This window comes from Stenella coeruleoalba (genome assembly GCF_951394435.1).
Source record: "Stenella coeruleoalba genome assembly, chromosome: X".
NCBI classification, from domain to species: Eukaryota; Metazoa; Chordata; class Mammalia; order Artiodactyla; family Delphinidae; genus Stenella; species Stenella coeruleoalba.
In genome coordinates, this window is record NC_137152.1 from 14,664,144 (window position 1) to 14,683,990 (window position 19,847).

General features: G+C 38.8%; 1 protein-coding gene and 1 pseudogene across 6 annotated transcripts in view; both read left to right on the top strand.

The window, feature by feature from the left end:
• The window catches only part of CDKL5 (cyclin dependent kinase like 5), a 250,077-nt gene that overhangs the window by 181,183 nt on the left and 49,047 nt on the right, over positions 1–19,847 (top strand). For all 5 annotated transcript variants that reach the window (XM_079910152.1, XM_079910149.1, XM_079910153.1 and 2 more), the window contains 2 exons: positions 7,574–7,710; positions 18,714–18,834. In XM_079910152.1, the coding sequence (XP_079766278.1) occupies positions 7,574–7,710; positions 18,714–18,834 (258 nt within the window). The remainder of the gene's footprint in view (positions 1–7,573; positions 7,711–18,713; positions 18,835–19,847) is intronic.
• On the top strand, positions 13,364–13,843 carry LOC307180168 (dynein light chain roadblock-type 1-like; annotated as a pseudogene). Its single transcript has one exon. The product of its transcript is annotated as a dynein light chain roadblock-type 1-like (transcript).

Below are 19,847 nucleotides of genomic sequence, written 5' to 3' on the forward strand. Positions count from 1 at the left end.
CATGAATCCACTCTGCCCTCATCTCTGCTGGACCATTATCAGTTGCCATACCTCACAGGCATGCAGCCGCATCACCCACCCACTTTGCAGATGGACAGCTTTGTAAGGGCGCCTATACATACTTCTAGAGGGACACTTCCTAAATATTTCAGCAATAGAATCTAAAAACATATCCAATTATTCATAACTTTTTAGTTCCAAACCTATTCTAGGCACACTTTCCTATTGTTTCCAGTTCTCCCTGGGAGATCTCACACAATCTTTTCTGTCTTTACCCTTTTCCTCCTGCCGTGTAGTACCATGCTTAATGGAAAGTTAGGGAAAATGTGTGGTAAACACCCTTTTGGAGTGTGAAGTATACATAGATAGTCTAGTATAGGTGAGGATGTCCATTCAACCCCTATGTAAACCACTTAATTCTGTATCAGTTTATCATCTTAAATTTTAGTCAGGCTAATTATAATAAAAAATACAGTTTCATGATAATATTGCCCTTATTGTCATATAGCCCTCATGAATTTCTTTTATTAGTTACTCTGAATATATTATTTTGATATTTTGGTAGTGACTTTTCCAAATCCAATGTTTAAAAATCTTCGTGAAGGTAATGAAATAATCCTGTGAAAGCATTGTTAAACTGAAATAGGATCTGAAATTGGTCTGACCCACGTTCAAGCTAATCAAGTATTCTTATGCTGATTATGTCAAGGAATATTTTATGAGTATATATTACCTCCTGTTAGCTTTAAAAGATTATGATAATGTCCTGTTTTCTTGTTAAATTCATATGTATGCACAAATTTGCATGAAACATTTTTTAAACAACATTTTAAGGTAGACCACTATTTAGTTCAAGAAGTCCTTATTATCCCAGGACAATAGATTACTATTTAAAATGGAAACCAAAATTTCATAGTAAATAAAAAGTTAGATCGGGAGTTTCAGTTGAAAAAATGAAACTAAAATTATAAAAATAAGTTTATCTTATAGTTAACACAATTTAGATTATAATAGCAACTATGTACTGTTTCTTAGAAAAAAGAATCAATTGCTATCTTTTGGCAGGGTGGGGCAATTTTTACAGTAAAATCATAGGCTAGGTCAGTGAATGACTTTCACAATAAAAAGAAGGTCATTAAAAATATACAAAAGACTTTGTCACTCTTCTCTTGGTTTTTGTATGTTCCTGTTTTTTTGTCTTCATCCTTGTTCATTTTTTATTCTCCAGTTGTTAGCTGATATAACACCATCAGATCATTTATCAGTGTCTGTGCCTATGATTTTCCCTGAAAGACTGACACACTGGTGGGAATCAACACCTGTTAAAAGGAAGGAATATTTGAGTGATGACAGTTTTATTTGAGATCACTTCATTTGTTAATATTTTCTTGTTTTGATGACTTTTGCTTCTTTATACATCATCACAAATGTGGAGTCTCAGATAACGAATTCTTAATGATATCCTGAATGATAGTATTATAAATTTGTCTATTAATGTAAATTCCCACAGAGAAACATTAACTAATAAATACCTAACCGACCAGAAGTCTCCATAGAATTAATTCTGCTCAGTACATATTTGGATTTTTCTGAGAAGAGAAAAATGACCACAGACCAAAAAGATACTAGAGATTATTTAGTTAAAAGGTACTTTTCAGACTATGTATAATAATAAATTTAGCCTAATCCTCCTACCTTTCCTATAATTCCAATCTTGTATAATGAGATTTGATGTTCAGATGATAATCTTCTATCACTATTGGATCATCATTTTCACGTACACGCATGTGCCAGTGTCTACCGTCCTCAATTTTTTAAATAATCCAAGAACACTGATATAGATTAGATAGCTTTGGACCAGCAAGAAAAAAAAAACACTGTTTAACCTTTAATTGAAGAAGTCCTGTGGTCTAAACTTTATATTTGACAAACATTTGGATCTTCTGATGTGACAACACCTTCTGATTATTTGAACTTTTCAGTCCTTCCTGAATGTATGGGTGATGGGGTGAGGAGGGATCCTCCCCACTTGTCACTGGGCCTCCGTACATGGCAAGGAGGCTGACTGTCAGGGAGCTGTGTTGTAATCCATGGTTAACATGGAATTTAGGTTGTGTCTTTGCTTTTATATCAAATAAAATTGCTTGCATTTCATATCCTGCTGCTGCTTATGTTTCTATAGATAAATACTTTACCTTGGAATGGACATTTTTGTTCTTAATCATGAGAAAATGTTTAATTGATCATCTGTTCTTTGCTCCAGTTTATTTCATCCTTATTTTAACCCAGACACTAGAAAGCTCTATCCTGATCTCGGGATCAGGGGAACCCCGGTCTCTTATTTTGTACATGTGTAGAAAACAAGGGTTCATAATCTTTAAATTTAAGAACCGGATTTCTCTGTAAGAGAGGCTTTGAGACAAACTTTGCAAACCTTGGTTAAATAGAGAAATCAATTTACTAAGCTTGAGCATTCTGGCTAGTCATGATTTCCCCACAGTTCTTTTTAATGACCAAAATGGATCTCTTTCAAACTTCAGGGATTCTCCTAAGATTTGGTGAACATTTTGCACCTTTCATGGTTTAATACATTTCCATTGTGCTTTACCTGGCCTTCATCTCTGAAGATTTAAGTTTTCTCATCATTTTTGGTATATATGACAGCAGCACCACCATTCAAAACCCCCTGGCCATGTTACTTGCCCTCCTGTTGATGTTCCTTCTTCAGTCAGGGCAACCACACTCAAAAATGGCACCCTTATGGTTTTGTGCAAGGATGGCTTGACTTTTCCCCACATTGTACCTGTTTAAAGGTCCATTATGGAGGGCCTCTTTGGCTATACAAAAATGTCAGGTTTGTGATTTCATAAAGTAGGTTATAGTTATTTCTGGATTTCTTTTCTAAGCCCACAGTTCTTTAAAAATAGTTTTACAGAAGAGTTTCTGCTCATCTGTAGATTTTTCTCTTTTCGTCACTTATCTTTGCATTTCTTTTGCTCCTGTGATCTTTATTCTTAAAAATTGTTTTCTTTTACTTTGAATCTCCCTTCTTGCTTTTTAGGTGTGTTAACTTGCAGCCTTACTGGCAAGCTTAGAAATAGGTTAGTTTTTTTTTTTTTTAACTTAATGTCCTTTTTCTACCATACCATTTAGTCATCACTCAATAGAATTTATATAACTTTGTCATAATTGCTGCCTCTACTAAGCTAAACACCCTCCATGGTAATTGATGACCAGGTCCATCAGCATGCACGTAAGCAGGAATCACATGGTGGAACCTTCAGCATCATCTAGTAGAACCCTAACTCTAGTTTACTGCTGAGGAACCACAGCTAGTATGTGATTAACTGAGACTAAGACACAGACCCCAGGATCTTCATTGAGTTTTTCTTCCGCCCACACCATGCTGCTTTGCCACATAGTTAAGCAGAAGCAGAGTCTAGACTTGGGTGTTCCGACTTGGGTGTTCTGACTCACTCTCCAAAGCTCACTCACTGCCTTACACCAAGGCGCCTCCGTCCCTGTGTTCTACTCGGTGTGACATTCCCTTCACTTACCCTGAGAAAGTTATTCTTTCTAGACTTGGTTTATTCATTTGTGAACTGGAGGAGCCTAGCCTAAATAAAAAGCCATGAGATTATTTCAACTGAAAGGCAGGGGTGTTTGCGCCCCCTTTAGTGGGCTGTGCTTCCACCTTTAAAAAACTGGCTCACTCAGCAGCTTTGCTACTTTCTGAACCTCTGAGGAGAGAAGCATTTGTAAGTGGAATGTTCATTCCTTTTCCCGATCATCTGATCATTTAGTGCCACAATTTTCATTATAAAGTACAGGGGGTAGGCCAGGAACCTTAAAAGTACTCAGAGGAACAAAATGATAGGATCTCCAAATAATGAAGAGTGTGCATTTTGCTTGCACTTAGGGAATTAATAACTCCACTTTCTACCTGTTCCCATTCATTACAATCTTAGGGCCAAAGTACTTACCTCAACTTTTAACAACTATGACTGACATAAATTACAGGAGCCTTCATTTCCTAAACAGGATGAGCTGCTCAAATGAGGTGGTTTTGGCTCTGCATGCTAAGTGATTTTGTGAGCTTCTTTTTGAAGATTCGTTTCCCTTTTTCTCTCTAGCCATTGTTTAGCAAAGTCAGTATAGATTCAAATGATATAAATTCAATGAGGTTTAGGCTCATAATCAATGAAATTTTAATGAAGAGAAATCATGGATTATTAGATTTGGAAAAGGCCCTGGGACTTTTTAGGGTACATGTGTGGGTGCAGAGGAGTGCCCATTTAGTTATTTTATGAATGAAAAGTTAAATGGCTTGCCCAAAATCACATTACAGTGTTAGCTGGTTAAAAGGGTACATGTGTGGGTGCAGAGGAGTGCCCATTTAGTTATTTTATGAATGAAAAATTAAATGGCTTGCCCAAAATCACATGTTACGGTGTTAGCTGGTTAAAAGGGTCCAAAATCTAGGTCTCCCAGATCCTACTCCAACGTTCCTTCTACGATAGCCATTCTGCTTTGGCCATTCGGCTTTATCTGTTAGCAAGGTGAAACTACCACAAGTCGCTAATGATACAAAGCTCCCTTTTTTCAGTGCCAAGAATTCGCCAAGCTTTTGATTAGAAAAGGTATTCCAACTTTATTTACCTTTGACTTTGTTGCACCATTTATTTGTAACCAGCTCCAGCATAGCTTAGGGATGTTCTAATGACCGAATATATGTGTGTTCTTGACTCTTGGTGCAATGGGTTTTCTGGAGCCTCCATTTTTTATAATCACATATTGTAGAAGACTACCGGGGCAGAGGTGAATAGGGGAAAATAAATTCAGTTTGTCTTAACTGTCTGAAAAGCTGCCCTTTCAAAGTTCTGGAGAGAGAAGATTGAAAGCAGTGTCCTCAAAACTGAGAGGGCAAAGTGCCTATTGTTTGCTATCACAGTGCTGCTTCCCATGTTTTAAGGGAATAAGAGCTAGCCACATATGGGCAAGGATTTCCTCATGACACCAGTGAAAGCATTCGTGTAGGAAGTATTTATTGATCCCCTCTGTGCCGGGTCCGGTCCTAGGTGGTTGGGTGTTCGTTGTTGAACAGCAAGCAGAACTTAGACCTGTCCTCCTAGAGCTCTCGGATTAGCATGGGGATGGAGGCTTGCTTTGGTTTAGTGATCAAGTGACGTTTAAACTGCAGCCTGAAGGAGCCATCCCTGTAAAGAGTCTGGTAGTATAATGAGAGTTCTCGGCAGAGGGAACAAGCTCAAAGGCCCTAAGGTTGAAAAGTAAAGTTTGGGGCTATTTTGGGAACCGAAAGACTAACGTGAGGGAGGGAGAGAAGGGCATGAGATGGGGATGGAAATGCAGACAAGGATCAGGTCATGAGTAGCATAGTTGTCTCTTGCTGAATTACTTCCTTATTAGAAGTAATTTTATTTGCTTCATATTGAGATCTGTGTGGCAGATCTTAGAGACAGGTGGATTTTAGGTTGATTACCCTAACCTTGGGAGTAACGCAGATGGGACCGCAGAGAAGCAGGTTAACCTTCTTCATAAGACTGAAGACTTTTAGCTTCCCTAAGCTTTAGCAGTTCTGACAGTTACAAAATACTACTTCTCTGGTCTAGCCCCAATTTGCAGAACAGCTGGACATTTATCCCCCCCCCCCACAAGCCTTCTCAGCCACTTCGGGAAGTCCCCTAATCATGTCACACACATTGCTCCTACTGCCAGGTGGCCCCCCTGTTTCATGCTCTGACATGGGCCCTGTGAGTACCCAGTTCCCAGTTGACCCCCCTGATGTGGGCTGGGCTGGTTTACTGCCTATGCTACTGTCAGCCTTTGCTACTGCTGCTTCCTGCCTTCTGATAGGCAGTACCTCTCTCCTTTCCTAATCTGTGCTCCAGCATTCTCCAACAGTTTTCTTGAAGTAGGGAGAATATTTCCCTTGTGTAATAATTTCACAAAGGAGTGTTGACTTTGTTGTCTGTTTGTTACAGATATTCTGGGGCTACTCCAAAGCCCATGGTTTTGTTATAGTCTCTTTTCTTTAAACTCAGTTTGAATGGGGATTAGGGGAATTCCCTGGCGGTCCAGTAGTTAGGACTTGGCGCTTTCACTGCTGGGCCCGGGTTCAATCCCTGGTCTGGGAACTAAGATCCCGCACTGCGAGGTGCGACCGTAATCTGAGAAGTACTCCTGGTACTGCATATAGGATCTCCCCTCCCCCTTTGGCCCCATTTAGGTTCTTTTCTCTTGTGTATCTTGCTTAGGAAACATTTCTTCCTTGAAGGCATCTTCATCTTTCTCCTCCCTGTCCCCAAACAATTTTCTACCTTCCCAGACATGCCTGAACTTGAGGGTTACACAGCTTAGACTTTCAAGCTAGGATTCTGACCATTACCCAAAACCTTGGGGCCAAATGTATTCTAGAATTCATAACTTTTAGATTTTAGAATGGAAATATGGCATGTCACTTTAGCATCCTGTAATCAGGTATTATTTCTACAGCACAATATATGAATATTCATACTAAGTAGGATAAACAGAGATTGTCAGTGGTATCGTATTAGTTCAGGATTTGCCTCTAAAGAGATTTGCCGTAAAGTTAGAAAAAGTATTCAATTTTTAGACTGATTTTTTTTTTTTTTTTTTTGGTTTTTGGAATGCAGATAAGGGATTATGAACCTATATCCTTCCTTGTATATACATATGTAAACATGATGGTTAGAATTTCCTGGTTAAATCTAAAGCTATTATAAAAACTCCTTTAACATGAAATATTGCCTTCCCTGCTCCCATGCCAATTGATCCATTAGAGTTAATGTGATTTCTGTCCTTCCTCTGTGTCTGTGGGGGTTATCATGAGTGGAGTTGATGATACGAAAGGGTGTATTGGCTCAGCATAAGTTCTCCATCCCAGTACAGCTACACTACCTGGGATGGACAGACGGACGTGCCAAAGGAGGACAGCAGGAACATGCAGCAGCCGCTGTTCAAAGAGAAGATCAGACACCCTTAGAGTTCCCTGCAACTTGACTGTGACCTGCATTGTGCATGCCTGGCATATGACCTCTGCTTACAGAGGTGACTCACATGCAGCCTGGGGAATAAAATGCTCTTCTAAACCAAAGCTTCAGGCCAAAGTTTAAAATATCAACTGCTACAGATGTTGCATAAAGACTCCTCTGCACACTGATGTGGTTAATTCCTTTTTACCCTTTTAAACTCCTTCTTCCTCAGTATGTAGTGTTAGAGTTAAAATGACAGTGCATTTATATGTCGTATCTATAAGTCTGTTTTACATATATACTTTGCAGTAAGGAGTATAAGAAAATACAAGCAGAAAATTAGGTTCATGCTGGTCAAGTAAGCCTTTTCTTCTTTAAGTTTCTTTTTCTTGATCCTTTCAACAAGAAAATGTGATATTGAATATTCCATCCTTGGACTGCTTATGCAGAAGTACTCAAAGTGGAAAGTGAAATTGGTATGTTTTCAGTGTTCTTAGAATTTTTTGAATAGTGGTTTGAAAGCTTTAATTTTGCTCTATTCACCATTGTTTACATTCTAGAAAATGAAGAAGTCAAGGAAACGACTTTACGAGAGCTTAAAATGCTTCGTACTCTCAAGCAGGAAAACATTGTGGAGTTAAAGGAAGCCTTTCGTCGGAGGGGGAAATTGTACTTGGTGTTTGAGTATGTTGAAAAAGTAAGTCACTAACTGACGCAATAGAGATTTGCCTCATTCTTTTATTTAGGGCTGTTTCTGAAACTATTAAAGAAAGTATTATTATCTAGTATGATTTGTCATTGTGCTCATAATCTGACTTTAAAAATGACAGTAGTACCCATAATCATTAGAAGTCCTGAAAATATATTGAAGGATTTTGTACAATTTAACTGTAGAGAGATAATCTTAAATTTAAACAATGTATTGGTTTGGCTTCTTAAGTCTTAGACTCTATCTTCACCAAGTAATTTTTAGACTTGGTTTATTTTAATTAAAACTAAGCAAGGCCTCTGAGGGAGAGGCACGTAAATTGTCAGTGATGACAGGCATAGGATGGGTGTCTGAATCAGACCTAGAGTGGCTAACGAGTGGGCTCATGAAGCAGCCTTTTGTGAATTGCCAGTGCCGTGGCTTTATCTGAGGGAAGAAGATGTGCCAGGAGCCATAAGGTAAAGCTTGAGGAGGTAGATGAGACCACAAGTAAGGAATTAGAAGCATGGGAGAAAAGCAAAAAATCACACATTGTTTAAGTTGTCTCTGTAATTGCTTCAGTTTTTTTTTTTAATTGTTAACTCGTAGTGACAGTTTTAATCATATGACCTAAGGGCAAATGTCCGATACAGTGAACAATATTGTGTGCCTGTGAATTTCTTGGACAGCAGATGGCTTATTACAGGTGGTTATTGTCAAGAACTAAGTGCCTTAACAAGAGTAGAATAAACTGGAGTCAGACAGAACTTTTAGAGGTTGCCTTCGTGAGTAACGGTGGATCCTCCTGATTTCCTGTTATTATCTAAAGAATATTAAGACTGGAGAGATTTATCTTTGCCTTAGTCAATTCCCAGGTGCTTTTTATGTCATAAATGACAGAGTATCACCACCAGCACCATCATCATGAAATGGAAAGTAGTGTTGCCAAGATGGGCGACCAGTAATGTGGCTTTTTAATTAATTCAACCATTACAACTTATTTTTCTAATTAATATATATATAGTGATTTCATTACAAGCAAAACTTGAAAAAATATTGCAAGGCTCTTTGTTGTTTTAAAACACTGTTTTATGTTTCTTTTCAAAAATCTATTTAAAGGCTTCTTTTTCTGTGTCAGTTTACGTGTTTTCCTAAGGGGCACTTCCCACCAAAATAAAACTGAAGTTTGATATTTAAAAAAAAGTTATAAAAAAGGATTGCTGTAAAATCAGATGCTTACTTTTTAGTTGTCAAAAATAATCATGCAGTTTTCACTGCCAAATAATAAAATTCTGACAGATCTATTTCAGTTATCTTTTTTATTTCTGTTCTACTCATGGTGATTGTTCATGGTTAATAACAATTTCATATGAAAAATGGAGAAATTACCTCTGTGTATCAGACACTATGTAATGTCTGCAATCTCTGCTGGTAAGTGGCAGAGCTGCTACCAGAACTCCAGTCCTCTGACCTGCAAGCCTGGGATTCTTGTGCTGGCCTTATGGTTTTTCAGTGGAAGGTGACCATCACCCTCCCATCAGTGGCGATGCCTAATGATTGACAATGAGTCTCAAGAGGGCAAGGAGAAAGATACTCTTAGGGGTAGGGGGTTGTAACAGAGATGCAGGATTACAGTGGCTTAAACAAAATAGAAGTTTCTCTCTCAGGTACAAATACAAAGGTAGGCGGGTATGGTAACTCTGCTCCACAGCCATAGGAGACCCAGGTTGCTTCTGCCTTTCTGCTCTACCACCCCTGAAATTTGTCCTCAAGGTCAAGATGGAGCTCCAGCTATCACATCCCATTGGCCAGGACTTAGTTGTGTGGCCACACTAGCTGCAAGGCAGAAACAAAATGTACTCTTCATTCTGGACACTTAGGCATCCACTTACAAGTTGTATTACTCTAGTAAGGGAAGAATGGATATTGGGGGACATTCCTCTCTATAACTCAGGAATTTAGAGTTGAATATGAAATGAGACATACAATTTATGTTCTTTATTACAAAGCCCTCTTATTCCTCCTGTGCATTTGGGACCTCCTGTGCATTTGTTAATTGAAAAAGACAATCTGAGTGGAGAATCACTAAAAAATGATGCATATATACTTTAAACATTTTGTTTTAACTTAAAACATATCAATATACATTCACTTTCCACACTCGCTTTAGAGGCAGGGTCAAGGCCTTTTGAGTATTGATCTTCTGGTTGGAATTCTGATGGGTTTTCTTACATACCTCCTACCCATAATGTATCAATGATATCCTGTGTCGGTTTCTTTAAAGTGAAGTGAAAACCTAAAAACATTGCAAAGGAATGGCAAGTAAACAGTTTATTGCAGTATATTATTGTGCACGTTGGGATGGAGGAAAGCAGAAAGAGCTGAGGAAGCAGGGGCAGGACTATTTCAGCTGAGAATCTTTGAGAGTAGCATAGGATAAGGGTACAAAAATGTGCGCTTCAGAGATGACTGGCCTGAGTTTAAGCCAAACTCCATTATTTACCAGCTGTGTGATCCTGGCACTGTCCTTGGCTTCTCTCCATGATGATTCCTGACTCGTGGCCCTGACAATCTTGGGAAAATATCCAGTTTCTTGGATCCAGATCCTTGGGCCTCCCTTTACCCAGCACCACCCCCACCCAGCCTGGACGCATTGACCCAATCGTTTCCTAGGACACGCCCTCCCCACCTCCTTTGGACCTGCGCCCTGTCCTGGACCAGGAGTTGGCCTCATTCCCCATCAGCTTCCAAGGTCTGACCCTGGCCTCTACAACCCTGAAGTGGGCTAACCTGACACATAGCCATGTGGCTGACAGGGTCTTGGTGTTCCGGCCAGGTGTCAGGCCTGAGCTCTGAGGTGGGAGAGCCGAGTTCAGGACATTGGACCACCAGAGCCCACCTGGTGGGCTCTGCCAGAGATCTCTGTCTCAACGCTAAGACCCAGCTCCACTCAACGACCAGCAAGCTACAGTGCTGGACACCCCATGCCAAACAACTAGCAAGACAGGAACACAACCCCACCCATTAGCAGAGAGTCTACCTAAAATCATAATAAGTTCACAGACACCCCAAAACACACCACCAGACACGGTCCTGCCCAACAGAAAGACAAGATCCAGCCTCATCCACCAGAACATAGGCACCAGTTCCCTCCATCGGGAAGCCTACACAACCCACTGAACCAGCCTTACCCACTGGGGGCATACACCAAAAACAGTGGGAACTACGAACCTGCAGACTGTGAAGAGGATACCCCAAACACAGTAAGTTAAGCAAAATTAGAAGACAGAGAAATATGCAGCAGATGAAGGAACAAGGGAAAAACCCACCAGACCAAACAAATGAAGAGGAAATAGGCAGTCTACCTGAAAAAGAATTCAGGGTAATGATTGTAAACATGTTACAAAATCTGGGAAATAGAATGGAGAAAATACAAGAAACGTTTAACAAGGACCTAGAGAAACTAAACACCAAACAAACAATGATGAAGAACACAATAAATGAAATTAAAAATTGTCTAGAAGGAATCAATAGCAGAATAACTGAGGCAGAAGAACGGATAAGTGACCTGGAAGATAAAATTAGTGGAAATAACTACTGCAGAGCAGAATAAAGAAAAAAGAATGAAAAGAATTGAGGACAGTCTCAGAGACCTGGGGGACAACATTAAATGCACCAACATTCGAATTACAGGGGTTCCAGAAGAAGAAGAGAAAAAGGAAGGGGCTGAGAAAATATTTGAAGAGATTATAGTTGAAAACTTCCCTAATATGGGAAAGGAAATAGTTAATCAAGTGCAGGAAGCACAGAGAGTCCCATACAGGATAAATCCAAGGAGAAACATGCCAAGACACATATTAATCTATCAAACTATCAAAAATTAAATACAAAGAAAAAATATTAAAAGCAGTAAGGGAAAAACAACAAATAACATACAAGGGAATCCTCATAAGGTTAACAGCTGATCTGTCAGCAAAAACTCTGCAATCCAGAAGGGAGGGGCAGGACCTATTTAAAGTGATGAAAGGGAAAAACCTACAACCAAGATTACTCTACCCAGCAAGGAACTCATTCAGATTCGAGAAAGAAATTAAAACCTCTACAGACAAGCAAAAGCTGAGAAAATTCAGCACCACCAAACCAACTTTACAACAAATGCTAAAGGAACTTCTCTAGGCAGGAAACACAAGAGAAGGAAAAGACCTACAATAACAAACCCCAAGCAATTAAGAAAGTGGTAATAGGAGCGTACATATCAATAATTACCTTAAATGTAAATGGATTAAATGCTCCAACCAAAAGACATAGACTGGCTGAATGGATACAAAAACAAGACCCGTATATATGCAGTCAACAAGAGACCCACTTCAGACCTAGGGACACATACAGACTGAAAGTGAGGGGATGGAAAAAGATATTCCATTCAAATGGAAATCAAAAGAAAGCTGGAGTAGCAATTCTCATATCAGACAAAATAGACTTTAAAATAAAGACTATTAGAAGAGACAAAGAAGGGCACTACATAATGATCAAGGGGTCAATCCAAGAAAAAGATATAACAATTGTAAATATTTGTGCAGTCAACATAGGAGCACCTCAATATATAAGGCAAATGCTAACAGCCATAAAAGGGGAAATCGAAAGTAACACAGTTATAGTAGGGGACTTAAACACCCCACTTTCACCAGTGGACAGATCATCCAAAATGAAAATAAATAAGGAAACACAAGCTTTAAATGAAATATTAAACAAGATGGACTTAATTGATATTTATAGGGCATTCCATCCAAAAACAACAGAACACACATTCTTCTCAAGTGCTCATGGAACATTCTCCAGGATAGATCGTATCTTGGGTCACAAATCAAGCCTTGGTAAATTTAAGAAAATTAAAATTGTATCAAGTATCTTTTCTGACCACAACGCTATGAGACTAGATGTCAGTTACAGGAAAAAAAAGTGTAAAAAATACAAACACGTGGAGGCTAAGCAATATGCTACTAAATAACCAAGAGATCACTGAAGAAATCAAAGAGGAGATTGAAAAATACCTAGAAACAAATGACAATGAAAACACGACAACCCAAAACCTGTGGGATGCAGCAAAAGCAGTTCTAAGAGGGAAGTTTATAGCAATACAAGCCTACCTCAAGAAACAAAAAAAATCTCAAACAACCTAACCTTATACCTAAAGCAATCAGAGAAGGAAGTACAAAAAAACCCCAAAGTTAGCAGAAGGAAAGAAATCATAAAGATCAGATCAGAAATAAATGAAAAATGAATGAAGGAAACGATCACAAAGATCAATAAAACTAAAAGCTGGTTCTTTGAGAAGATAAACAACATTGATAAACCATTAGCCCGACTCATCAAGAAAAAAAGGGAGAAGACTCAAATCAAGAGAATTAGAAATGAAAAAGGAGAAGTAACAGCTGACACTGCAGAAATACAAAGAATCATGAGAGATTACTACAAGCAACTATATGCCAATAAAATAGACAACCTGGGAGAAATGGACAGTTTCTTAGAAAAGTACAACCTTCCCAGACTGAACCAGGAAGAAATAGAAAATATGAACAGACCAGTCACAAGTAAGAAAATTGAAACTGTGATTAAAAATCTTCCAACAGGGACTGAGCTGAGGACTGGTGACGTGGAGCTACTGGATTGGTCCAAGATGGTAGAGGTGGAGGAGACACTGAAGCGACTTCAGAACCAGAAGTGCGTGCAGGGAAACATCGTGGTGGACACAGAAGGCATTCCCATCAAGAGCACCATGGACAATCCCAACACCACACAGTACACCAACCTCATGCACAACTTCATCTAGAAGGCCCGGAGCACCGTGCGTGAAATTGACCCCCAGAATGACCTCACCTTCCTTCAAATTCGCTCCAAGAAAAATGAAATTATCGTTGCACCCTATAAAGACTATTTCCTGATTGTGATTGAGAACCAACCAAATAAGCCGCTCTCTTGGCCCCCTGTGTCATTCCTTAATTTAATGCCCCTCAAGAATAATAGTGTTAATCATGTCAACTGGCTGGCATATGGAAGTCACCTTAGAGCCCTCTCAGACCAATCTGGCTGCAGCTCCACCTACCCCACCAAAGTCAACCCTCTTCTGGCCAGTCGCACCTGATTTTCCAGGAGGAAAATCACATCCAGGTTTATGGAGCAAGAGACTGTGAGAAGCCCACACACCCTGTTTCCTTCTGACTTTGAGTTCACTTTGTTGCCCTTGAAAAAGGCTGTTTTTCTTTAACTAAAAATAACCAAAACACTTAAAAAAAAAATCTTCCAACAAACAAAAGCCAAGGAACAGATAGCTTCACAGGCGAATTCTGTCAAACATTGAGAGAAGAGCTAACACCTAACCTTTTGAAACTCTTCCAAAATACAGCAGAGGGAGGAACACTCCCAAACTCATTCTACAAGGCCACCATCACCCTGAGAACAAAACCAGGCAAAGATGTCACAAAAAAGAAAACTACAGACCAATATCACTGATGAACATAGATTCAGAAATCCTCAACAAAATATTAGCAAACAGAATCCAACAGCACATTAAAAGGATCATACACCATGATCAAGTGGGGTTTATCCCAGGAATGCAAGGATTCTTCAATATATGAAGTCAATGAATGTGATACACCATACTAACAAATTGAAGGATAAAATCCATATGATAATCTCATTAGATGCAGAAAAACCTTTTGACAAAATTCAACACTCACTTACGATAAAAACCCTCCAGAAAGTAGGCACAGAGGGAACTTACCTCAACAAAATAAAGGCCATATATGACAAACCCACAGCCAGCATCGTTCTCAATGGTGAAAAACTGAAACCATTTCCTCTAAGATCAGGAACAAGACAAGGTTGCCCACTCTCACCACTCTTATTCAACATAGTTTTGGAAGTTTTAGGCACAGCAATCAGAGAAGAAAAAAATCCAAATCAGAAAAGAAAAAGTAAAACTCTCACTGCAGATGATATGATACTATACGCAGAGATTCCTAAAGATGCTACCAGAAAACTACTAGAATTAATCAATGAATTTGGTAAAGTAGCAGGATACAAAATTAGTGCACAGAAATCTCTTGCATTCCTATACACTAATGATGAAAAATCTGAAAGAGAAATTAAGGAAACACTCCCATTTACCATTGCAACAAAAAGAATAAAATACCCAGGAACAAACCTACCTAAGGAGACAGAAGACCTGTATGCAGAAAACTATGAGACACTGATGAAAGAAATTAAAGATACAAACAGATGGAGAGGTATACCATGCTCTTGGATTGTAAGCATCAACATTGTGAAAATGACTTTACTACCCAAAGCAATCTACAGATTTAGTGCAATCCCTATCAAACTACCAATGGCACTTTTCACAGAACTGGAACAAAAAATTTCACAATTTTTATAGAAACACAAAAGACCCCGAATAGACAAGCAATCTTGAGAAAGAAAAGACTATACTACAAAGCTACAGTAATCAAGACAGTATGGTACTGTCACAAAAACAGAAATATAGATCAATGAAACAGGATAGAAAGCCAGAGATAAACCCATGCACATGTGGTCACCTTATCTTTGATAAAGGAGGCAAGAATATACAATGGAGTAAAGACAGCTTCTTCAATAAGTGGTGCTGGGAAAACTGGACAGCTACATGTAGAAGAATGAAATTAGAACACTTCCTAACACCATACACAAAAATAAACTCAAAATGGATTAAAGACCTACATGTAAGGCCAGCCACTATAGAACTCTTAGAGGAAAACATAGGCAGAACACTCTATGACGTAAACCACAGCAAGATTCTTTTTGACCCACCTCCCAGAGAAATGGAAGTAAAAATAAACAAATGGGACCTAATGAAACTTAACAGCTTTTGCACAGCAAAGGAAACCATAAAGATGAAAAGACAACCCTCAGAGTGGGAGAAAATATTTGCCAATGAAGCAGCTGACAAAGGATTAATCTCCAAAATATACAAGCAGCTCATGCAGCTCAATATCAAAAAAAGAAACAACCCAATCCAAAAATGGGCAGAAGACCTAAAGAGACATTTATCCAAAGAAGATATACAGATTGCCAACAAACACATCAAAAGCTGCTCAACATCACTAATCATTAGAGAAATGCAAATCAAAACTACAATGAGGTATCACCTCATACCAGTCAGAATGGCCATCATCAAAAAATCTACAAAGAATAAGTGCTGGAGAGGGTGTGGAGAAAAGGGAACCCTCTTGCACTGTTAGTGGGAATGTAAATTGATGCAGCCACTATGGAGAACAGTATGGAGGTTCCTTAAAAAACAAAAAATAGAAATACCATACAACCCAGCAATCCCACTACTGGGAATATACCCTGAGAAAACCATAATTCAAAGCGTCATGGACCACAGTGTTCATTGCAGCACTATTTACAATAGCCAGGGCATGGAAGCACCCTAAGTGTCCATCGACAGATGAAGGGATAAAGAAGATGTGGTAACATATATACAATGGAATATTACTCACCCATAAAGAGAAACAAAATTGAGCTATTTGTAGTGAGGTGGATGGACCTGGAGTCTGTCATACAAAGTAAAGGAAGTCAGAAAGAGAAAAACAAATACTGTATGCTAACACATATGTATGGAATCTAAAAAAAATGGTTCTGATGAACTGACGGGCAGGACAGGAGTAAAGAAAGACAGAGACATAGAGAATGGACTTGAGGACATGGGGAGTGGGAAGGGTAAGCTGGGATGAAGTGAGAGAGTGGCATGGACATACATAAACTACCAAACGTAAAATAGATAGCTAGTGGGAAGCAGCCGCATAGCATAGGGAGATCAGCTCCGTGCTTTGTGACCACCTAGAGGGGTGGGATAGGGAGGGTGGCAGGGAGACGCAAGAGGGAGGGGATATGAGGATATATGTATACGTATAGCTGATTCACTTTGTTATTACAGCAGAAACTAACACAACATTGTAAAGCAATTATACTCCAATAAAGATGTTAAAAAACAAAAAAAATTGCAAAGTAGTTTCAGTGAAGAATCTGTACCACACCACCGTCCCTTGCCAGTGTTTTATAGTTGTTGCACTCACAATCGATTAGATAGCATTATGTGTGGTAGCTTTCCTTTTTTACGTCTTTTCAAAGTATGAAACTTCATTTTCTTATAAACAGCAAATCTCTTTTTTAGAAACATTATTTCATTGGTTTATATGATATTTAATTATATTAAAATAACAAGTGCATCTGTTATAAATACATATGGGAGTATTATAAACACCTGATTGTTTATATGAATACAACTTGACTGGTGGGAACAACATTGTAAAGTTGTAGTAGAGCAGCAACTTTTTGGTCTTAGGACTCCATTTACAGTCTTAACATTATTGGGAACCCTAAGAGCTTTGTATTTATGTGAGTTTTATCTATTAATGTTTATCATAGTAGAAGTCAAAACTGAGCAATATAAAACTATTAATTCATTTAAAAATAATAATGGACCCATTACATGTTAACATAAATACCTGTGTATCATTCATTCTTTCAAGTAAAAATGGTGTACCCGAAGAAAAATGACTAGTTCAGTTTATAACTCTGTTGCCCAAGTGCTTTTCCCCATGACAGCTATCGTATTTTGATATGCAGCAGGAGTGCTTTATGCGTATTCCTCATTTTATCATGTAGATTCCTAAAAAGACATGTACTCAAGAACTGAAATTTAATAAAAGTAATAATTTTTACTGCTTCATCAAAAACATCCTTTACTAAAATTGGCCTTTTTTTTTTTTTTTTAACTGTAAGGTTATGGCATTGAAGAATCCAATGCCTTGATTCATGCTAAGGTACCACCAGTTTACCCATCATTGCTTTGTGCCATCAGTGTAAATACCAACACAGTGAAAAAGACAAATAACTGAGTGCTGTCATGAATATAGTTTTGACTTCATGGGTCCTCTGAGACACCCCCCTCCTCTGAGATCCACAGATCACACTTTGAGAACTGCTGTCCTAGATGGTCATCTACAAACAATAAGCTCTAATCATGCTGTAGACCTTAGTCTTATGCTTTACAGAGGGAGTGGAGAATATTTAGTTAATCTGGAAATTCAGCAGAAATTGGTTAAGTGGAATTTCTACTTAAAAAATGTGCATGGGGCTTCCCTGGTGGCGCAGTGGTTGGGAGTCCCCCTGCCGATGCAGGGGACACGGGTTCGTGCTCCGGTCCAGGAAGATCCCACATGCCATGGAGCGGCTGGGCCTGTGAGCCATGGCCGCTGAGCCTGTGCGTCCAGAGCCTGTGCTCCGCAAGGGGAGAGGCCACGGCGGTGAGAGGCCCACGTACCGCAAAAAAAAAAATTTTTTAATTAAAAAAATAAAATAAATAAAAAATGTGCATGAGTTTTAGAATGGTCTCTGACTCCAGATTAAGATTTTTGAATATTGGTTTGTTTGGAGTCTGTGAATTTTTATTTCAACCATATTTTGTAGCCTGTTTAAATATTTGTGCTGATTATATTGATCACTGCTAACCTTAGGGATCATTTAAGAATATTTTCCAGGTCTCCCAGAAATATTTCAAGTCTTGATTTTATCGCAAAGTTCTTTTGGAGATGCACAGTGCACTATGTTAAAATGACTGTTTCCCCTCTCCTCTATACATTACAGTGTCTTTTCTCTACTTTGTGTTGTTTTTCCCTCGAAATTAGGCTAAAATGATGCCTGATAGATTTTAGGGAGAGTGAAAAATGCACAGGGTTATTATTTGAGATAGCATTGGGGAGTAGTAAAAATGGAATTTCTCTTAAAAGAGAACCTTGATTCAATACAATATGCTGCTTCACAAGAAAGGTTGTGGATGGAAAGCAAAGCAATTTTTTAAAAATGCATGCTGTGTATTAGATGAATTATCATCCAAGGTGCTTTTTTAAATTGTTAATACATGATTTATGGGCCACCTAATTTTGGAGATCATTGGCTCTCTATTTAATTTTTAGAATATGCTTGAATTGCTGGAAGAAATGCCAAATGGAGTTCCACCTGAAAAAGTAAAAAGTTATATCTATCAGCTAATCAAAGCTATTCACTGGTGCCATAAGAATGATATTGTTCATCGAGGTAAGTATGGAATTTTTGAAATGGAAAATATCAAATAAAATTAACAAAATATTTCACACAGGCACTGACATTCCATTTAAATTAAATACATTTTGAAAGTATAGGATATGAGACATTGTTTGGGCTCCAAGTCTCCTCTTGTATCACCAAAAGGATGGACTGCACATTTATTTGGATATTATGGTGAGATCTCTGTGTTTGTAAAACCAGATCCGCTTTCAACAGCAAAAGCACCTAGTGATAAAACGAACTCAACAAATGGAAACTTTGAAGCTTACTTGCAGGGGGAACTACCCTCTCCATTGCCTTTTGGTCCTGCAGGTAGAGCAGGTAATGTGAAACAAGCCAGAATCAGGCTTTAGACATGGTGCTAAGTCACTGGCCCCCATTGACAGCCACTTCTCATTTCCTCTTAGACCGAGATCTCTAGTATGTACCTTTACCTCCTGATTTTCCCTACCTGTTCATGAAAAGTGCCCATTGTTTGCAGGTTGTAGGCATGATGAACCTTGCATAAGGGCCATGATTATACTTCCATAAACTGTTCTATTTTGTCCTTTATTGCCATGAAGTGGGTGGTTTATAGCAGTAAAAGGGAAATTACTTGCTCAGCAAGATCTTTAATCTATACCATTTATCTTTTCCTGATAATCTCTTGCATTCAAGGGACACAAATTGATACAGTAATGAAGCTCAAAGATGTTTGTCAGAAAATGTTGCAGTATCCACTTCTTATCTTTGAATTATCAGACAAATGAGTACTACATTTTAATTTATCTAAACAGGCACACAAGGATATCACTTTAAAAATAGCCTCACTTTGGGCTTCCCTGGTGGTGCAGTGGTTGAAACGAGTCTGCCTGCCGATGCAGAGGACACGGGTTCGTGCCCCGGTCTGGGAAGATCCCATATGCTCTGGAGCCGCTGGGCCCGTGAGCCATGGCCACTGAGCCTGCGCGTCTGGAGCCTGTGCTCCACAACGGGAGAGGCCACAACAGTGAGAGGCCCGCGTA